This window comes from Aulonocara stuartgranti, assembly GCF_965226115.1.
Source record: "Aulonocara stuartgranti genome assembly, chromosome: 15".
Classification (NCBI taxonomy): domain Eukaryota; kingdom Metazoa; phylum Chordata; class Actinopteri; order Cichliformes; family Cichlidae; genus Aulonocara; species Aulonocara stuartgranti.
This window is the reverse complement of record NC_138951.1, coordinates 30,328,627-30,336,419: the sequence shown is the minus strand read 5'-3', so window position 1 is coordinate 30,336,419 and position 7,793 is coordinate 30,328,627. Positions and strand designations below refer to the sequence as shown.

At 41.2% G+C, this 7,793-nt stretch overlaps 1 protein-coding gene across 1 annotated transcript; it reads right to left on the bottom strand.

The window, feature by feature from the left end:
- Positions 1 to 1,531: 1,531 nt before the first annotated feature.
- rpl7l1 (ribosomal protein L7-like 1) lies at positions 1,532 to 5,516 on the bottom strand. Its single transcript, XM_082505190.1, has 6 exons — positions 5,243 to 5,516; positions 4,523 to 4,631; positions 4,229 to 4,389; positions 4,014 to 4,151; positions 3,814 to 3,923; positions 1,532 to 2,177 (listed from the first exon to the last, which is right to left on the bottom strand). Exons 1-6 carry the CDS (start codon positions 5,365 to 5,367, stop codon positions 1,969 to 1,971), a joined length of 852 nt encoding a protein of 283 aa, XP_082361316.1. The 5' UTR covers positions 5,368 to 5,516; the 3' UTR covers positions 1,532 to 1,968.
- Positions 5,517 to 7,793: the final 2,277 nt, after the last annotated feature.

The following is a 7,793-nucleotide window of genomic DNA, read 5'->3' as shown; positions in this document are numbered from 1 at the left end:
CCACTTTCTAATAGTGCTGTAACTAACTTTAAGAATACATTTCACCCACTGTTATCATCATGTCTTGTACCAACACAGAGCACAGCAGCTACCTGGGAGAGTTCTACCAAGAACTACTCCAAGAAAAGTCGATTATGTTCTTAATAATTTTACCTCTTCTCTATGTATGACTCTGGATACTGTAGCTCCTGTGAAAAAGACAGCCTCAAATCAGAAGTACTTGACTCCCTAGTATAACTCTCAAATGCATACCTAAAGCAGATAACTCGTAAGCTGGAGAGGAAATGGCGTATCACAAATTTAGAAGATTATCATTTAGCCTGGAGAAATAGTTTGCTGCTTTATAAAAAAAAGCCCTTCATAAAGCTAGAAGTTCTTACTATTCATCATCACCCAGGTTTCTCCTCAGCACTGTAGCCAGGCTCACAAAAAGTCAGAACACTGTTGAGCCACCCATTCCTTTAAAGTTAACTAGTAATGATTTCATGAACTTCTTCACAAATAAAAATTGAACCATTAGAGAAAAAATACTCATTATCTCACAGATGTAACATTATGTACAGCTACTTTCAATACCATTGATATTCATTTACTCTTTTTCTCCAATTGATCTTTCTGAGTTAACTTCAGTAATTACTTCTTCCAAACTGTCAACGTGTCTTTTAGACCCCATTCCTCTGTTTACATTATACATGGTTCCCTTAGGCAGTATCATCAGAAGGTATAGCAGACATTTTCACTGCTATGCAGATGACACCCAACTTTATTTATGTATGAATCCAGACAACACACACCAGTTAGTTAAACTGCAGGGATGTCTTAAAGACATAAAGACCTGGGGGAACTCTAACTTTCTGCTTCTAAATTCAGATAAAAATGAGGTTATTGTACTAACATATTGTACTTTGCCCTAAAGTTCCTAGAAATATGGTATCTAAACAGATACTTATGGTGCCTTGAGGCGACTGTTGTTGTGATTTGGTGCTGTATAAATAAAACTGAATTGAAACACTGTTACAACAAAGGAATAATTGGTTTTTTCCTTGTTGTAAAATAATAAGCTTATTTTTTTTCTTTTATTCAAATTGCTCAGATTTGACCTGAATGCATTTATATAAACCCCCAAAAATATAAAAATTCATCTCAGACCATGAGTTTGCACAAATGATGGTCAAGCTGTCTAGAAAAACTACTATATCTGGAGAAATTGCAATATGATTGTAGCTAATGATGGTTTACAGTATGCTGGCTTTAAAAGGTGAAGGTATACGACGGTATAAGTTTATGAAGACACTGAAAAGTGGAAAGGCAGTTAGTCCAGATGACATATCTGGACTAACTGGGGTGGTTGAGCCTCTAAATTGTTCGCCACTTGTTAGAAAACACTGCAAAAAAAATGTTCCTCCTCAGACACCTTTTCAGTTTCGTCACACAAAAACTTGTCTTTTTCTTTTCCCTTGTGTGGTGCAAGCTTCTGTTTAACGTTTAACGTGTGCGTTAAACACCTCAACAAACATCACACGAACAGTCATTTAGTTTAGTTTTTTTAATTGTAAAACAAAGTATTATAACATAAATCAATACCATCCATCACCCTCTTCAATAACAGCAATCAGTTTTGTGAGCATGCTGCACACATTAAACCTATTGACACTGGAGGTTACAGACCCCATAAGAGTTTATAGCAGGTGGGCTGCTGGCTTCAGCATGGAGAACAGCCCTCCTAGATCATTTCATTAATAACCTTGCGTAAGTAGCAAGTATTGACTGTTCCTCAGAGAACCTGAGGAATCTTAATGTATGTGTTAACTTTAATATTTTAACATAATTCATACAGGATAAGGCAAGAGCCTCCACAGAACGAGTAATAAGACCTTCTCTGCCAAAGAAGTGACAACTGCTCCTCAACAGGTACAGTGTCTCTGAAACTGATGTCCAACCCAGTGTCCATCCTGCACGTGCTCCCCCTCAGTTCAGCTGTCTGATGATTACATTGATATCTGTGCCACGGTACCCTGGGTTTCCCAGGTCCTTCAGGAGCCCAGCTTTGTCTTTGATGGAGTGACGAGCCACTGACAGCCTGAACGGCAATAGGAAGTTATTGGCAGCTCGAAAGTTCTTCCCAACAGAGTAGATCTCGTGAATCAGGTCCTCCAAGCAGATAATTCCGTGTTTACCTGTGGGCCGAGAGGAGCAGAGAAAGCTCATTAAAGCCGATTCCTGCAGAATTTGAACTCATATTCAGCCAACATGAACAAAAAAAACAAAAAAAACCAAAACAGCCTGTGTAGCAGCTATATCCCACAGACTGTACCTAAAAGAGAGACGTAGCCGCTAGCTATAATCTTTCATCCATAATATCTGTATTTTGCAAATTCTGATTACCATTAGAGTCAAAAGCAGAAAAAGGTTGTGTGCTTTATTGTTAGCACAATAAAAACAATATCTGTGAATAAAAACAATGAGCAGTGGGCAAAATGGGCCCGGCTTCAAGAAAGGGTAACTAATAAAAAATAAGCAACTTTCCATTGAGATGGGCAGGAACGAAATGAGTGGGCAATTATGTGTATCGTGATAAAAGGCTGCGGCTACACACTTTTTTAATTGCAAAGCCAATTACATACAGCTTTTTGACAACTCACGTCCTTGCATGACAGTACTACAGACAGCCACTGTTGCTGGGTGAAATCAGTTACAAACATGGTGCGGCACCAAGAACCTTGTACTAATTTCTCCGGTTGCTAGGAGAATGCCATGGTTGCCAGTAATATCTCATGTTTGTCAGCAAATACTTCCCAATTCCAAGCATGGTAGTAGTAAAATTTGAAAAAGTGGAATGCAAACCAGAAATAGACATGGTTCATCTCAAAGTGAAAGCTGTGTCTCAGTGTTACAGTAAACATGTTTCTAAGGACCTTCTCCATTTCCGGAGCTGTTTCACTACAGCTAGATGCTGTTTGTAGACAAGTCCACCACTTCTATTCAAACTGCGATCAGAGCAATATGCTGCCAACCAAAGCAATCACAAGATCACAAGGAGATTTTCCCTAACTGGACCTGAAGTACCCATTTATTATATAGACACAGATGGTTTCCAGGGAGTCACTGACCATATGTAGGCATGTGTGACTGGGGCTTTAGCCATCATCTCCCCAGCAACTTCCATCAACCACTCAAAACTGGTTGGGATATACTCACCTGGTGGTTACCAGATTGTCATGGACCTTTCTAATTATCACATGTGATAGTAGGAAAGCTAACATTACGTTGTTATTGATCATGAGTGCAAAACCTTGATACACACAACTATGTTCATCTGCCCTCTAGAGGACATCATAGCCCCTTTTCTGTTAGTACCTAATTGGATCAACTCAGCACGGTTTGCCACCTGCTTGCCCGGGGTTCCAAGCGATCTGACCAGGTACTAAAATGTGATGCTGTCAGACTGCATACAGCCCACTGGCTGGTCAGTGGCGTCACTCGATGAGTCCTGAGAGCGTCTTATTCATGAAAATTAAAACCGCCACGAAACCCGGCATTGAGGGAAATGGCTACAAAAAACAATCTTAAAGATAATTTAAGAAGTAAAAATAGAACCATGTATTTTATTTTACATAACACTTGAAAGAAAGATGGAGTATGACAGAGGGAGTGGGAGGAGGAAGAGACAGGGAGATAAAAAAGAAAACATGAGAGAGAGGGAGAAAGAGAGGAAGAGAAAGAGGAAGGGATGGAAAGAGAGAGTGCACAGCTGAAATGAAGTGCACTGCGACTGCAGGTGAGTGGGGAGGGAGTGTAGTGTGAGTGACTCACCCATGTGCTCCTCGATGAAGGTGTTATCTGTGAGGGGAACTCTCCTTCTGCCTATCCTGGTCTGACCTCTCTTCAGAATGAGCTCACGAACCGACTTCAGGTTGGGAAATCTGTCCGACACACAGCCCAGTATGTAGAGGATTGAACACAAATTCAAGCCAGCATTACCCTCTAAAGCACACTGTGTTTCACGCACTCACCCCCACGCCACATAAGGCTCCACCATCTTCATCATGGCGATGGAGGTCTTGTTAACTTTGACAAAGCTCCCACTGAAGATCTTCCTCAGCCTCATCATCTGGATCACTTTCATCACTTTAGGGCTGACACCTTTAGTCCTAACAGGAGAGAACCAGTCGGGTTAAACAAACTGTCGGCCGGTTCTGGAAGCCTGTGTCTGCTTTCCAGTACTTACTGTCTAATGCGGACGGCGAAGGCAAGCTTGTTCTTGGCTGGAGGCAGTGGTTCAGCTGGTCTCTGTTTGACCCTTTGGATGCGGGTGTCATCCCGATGCTGTGTGTGGCTTTCCTTTAAGAAATCTTCCAAACGCTTGAACTTGATTTTCCCTTTAGTCACCTACAGCATTACAGAAATACACACATGAATGCACAACAGTACATAAATTCCATACAGCTTTTAACTACAAAGCACGGTCATGACGTTTGGATATATTGTATTGTATATATGTAATATGGGCATCAGTGCTTACCCTTCTCTTCTCGAGCAGTGCGAGTTTGGCTTGCGTGGCTTTGATTGCCTGGTATGCCTTCCTCTTTTTCAGAAGATACTCTGGAACCAACTTGATTGCCTTTTTTGTCCTGAAGAGAACAAAAAGTAAGAGAAGAAAGCTTTGGACAAACTAAATAAACGTGGCTCAGTCACAGGATTGTGCTGTGGAGAACTGGAGGCTTTGAGTAGCTTCAGGTGTAACCCTAAAACTTGTTAGGAATCACCTAAAACTTGGTTTTTCAGTGTTACCACGGTAGGTTACTTGTTACTGGGGTATGACAGGTATAATAGGTCTGTTTAAGACTGATTCGCCAAAAACACATAGTGTTTATGAGGACCTAGTTAGCCTGAGGTCCCAAGGCTTTTCTTGCGTCCTTGTATTAGGACAGCCGGGAGAACAGAATTGTCTGACACAAATTCAAATAGCTTGACCCAGAAATTTTAGGGGTGACGCCAGGTCGGGAGGCCATGGGTATACTTATTCAGTTCGGAGCTACCTTCGAGTCACCGACGGTATACACTTAGCTCCATGTGAAAGTAAGCTCCTCAAGATACGCCTTTTTCACCCATCATCCTTCTAAATAGATACCTTAATCGAATCTTTAAGATTCGTACTTAAAGGAAAAAGCACAATCAGCACATCTACACATAGGAAACCGAACGGATGGACTTAGATACGATTATAAAATCAAACACATACTCTGATTCGGCCATCGTAGATTCCTCGTCGCGGACAAATGACGTCAGCAGATGGTGCCTCGACCTGCCACAGCGTTTCCCACTGCCGATGTTTGGGGGTGATGGCATCATGTGTAGATCTGACATTTTTAAGGTGATGCCACAAGATGGCACAAGCCACACTTTGGGGGTGATGACGACGCCACGGCCGTTTGCACAGACATGCCTCAAAATACGAAGCTAAAGCATCCATTCCATCATGCTAGTATCGATGCTGTCGGCATTTCGATCGATCCGCCCACATCTTACTCTTTTCCGGGTTTAATTTTTGTAACTTGGCGTGTTGTGCCGCTGCAGATTGGTTGCAAGAAGGAAGGCACCCGCCTCCAAATGGGACAATCCCCACTAGGGTTTAAATTCCCGGGACTCTCCACCTTTTGTTTTTAGAACCGAAGAAGCCTCTTGGATGAGATAAGTCTTCTTATAAGTCCAGTTTCCTTCGTCAAGATCTCTCTCAATGCTGCCATCACCTGGATGGCTGAGAACCCACACAAACATTTGTCTCACTTTGCATCTATGCAAATCTGACAGTAAAAGATTTTTTTAACACCAAGCATGACCTAGGGTTACACAAATATTTTTATCAGGACCACTTAAGGTTTGCCTTCCTTGCATGAAAGTCTAAAATAAAGTTCTTTTGAATTTTCATATATTAATCGTTTGAGTTATTTAGTCAGTGTGAATAAAGCATACACTGTCTCTTATTCAGCCATGCCTCTCTGTTCCCACACACCATTTTGGTTTCAGTGTTTTATACACTGCTCAAAAAAAAGAGAAGGATATCTATACTGATATGGACCTGGTAATGTCTTAGGAACAAAAGGATATCACGTGGAAATGAGAATAATTAACCTACATAGGTTGAATTCAAAGACACTCTAAAAAGAGGATATTCTCTTTATATCACTTGTAAAGAGACATACAGTACATCTTTCCAAATGCCTTGATATCAGTTTGAATAATCAGTTTTCAGAAAATATTTTAACCCTGGAGAACCCATGGGGTCAGATCCGACCCCATTGGTTTACTAGGGAAACCATGGGGTCAAATTTGACCCCATGGGTTCTCCAGGGTTAAACTGTTCAGAAAAACTGCTTCAGACCTAGGACAAGACAGAGCTGTGGTGTAGGCATCCAAAACACGTGCTTTAAGATGCATTTTAGCACTACGTGTCACATTTTCGGGCTTTAAACTCTAAAGCTGCTATACTGTGGAAAGGTTGTACAAATACTCTAAGAAGGATGAACACTTAACACATAACACATCACATAAAATCAAATGAAAAGATGACACAAATTATTTTCCTAATTCTTTCACTGTAGCAAAGTCCATGAAATCACTTAAAAAATATGGCATAAGTATAAACGGCATTCAGGACCTGAATGGGAAATGGGAAATGACCCTATTGTCGAATGATGAAAACTCCAAAATATAGGCGTCAGGCCAAGGGGATACAAGGATACCCACCCCAGCCCACCACCTCTCAGCATGGCCAACTTCAGACTGGAACAGAGTCCAGCCCCTCTCCGGGGGACTGGTTCCAGAGCCCAAGTCGTGCACTGAGTCGAGCTTGACTATAGTCAGTTTCGCTCAACCTCACATACTAGCTCAGGCTATTCCCATTCAGAGAGGTGACATTCCATATCCCAAGAACCATTCTGGGTAGCTGGAGATCTGTCTGGCAGAGTCACTGCTCTTGGCTGCTACCTGGCATACATTGCAACAGACTCCTACTATGCCTCCTGTGGGCGATGGGTCTACAGTAGGGCCTACATTTTTTTTTTACCAAAAATGTCTTTGAATAAAATATTTTTTTATTCTGTATCAGTAAGTCTGCAGGATCTTAGCCTGGTCATTGTCAACCACCCTGTGGGGTATATCCCATTTTGTCCATGTATATCCCATACTCAACATAAATGTTCCTGTATTTTATACAGTGTGCCAGCCACTTGTATATGGTCTTCCATGTATGCCGTGCATGTTAGAATCTTGTACCCTGCTGTTATGTGCTGGACAGTCCCTGTACAGGTAGAGTAACTATGGTAGCAGAGAGACTCACTGTGTCTCAAAGTGACATCAAGAAGATGATAGAGGTTACTTTATTATGTTCTGTATTGACTGTGGATCAATTAGTTAACCAAACCTTTTTATATAGGTTCAAAAGTGAACTTCTTTAAGTTTGATTGAACTAAAATAAAAATAAAAACTAAATGTTTTTATTTAGTTTAAGTTAACTATAATAACCTTGGCTCACACATTAAGACACACTTTTTTGTGTTCAAAACTCGTATGACTGTGTCAGCACTGTGATTTCCTTCAGTTTAATTTCTCCCTGATAACTGACTGAAATAACTGAACTGAACTACTTTTTGAATATGTGCAGTTTCAGGTCTGAGCGTGTTGCTCCATCTAGTGAGCCATCTTAAGCATTGCTTAAAGTGACCTGAATAGGGGAGACCGGGGATAGTTGCAACATGGGTCAGTTGTAACACTTTCAATTTCTCCAATCAGGG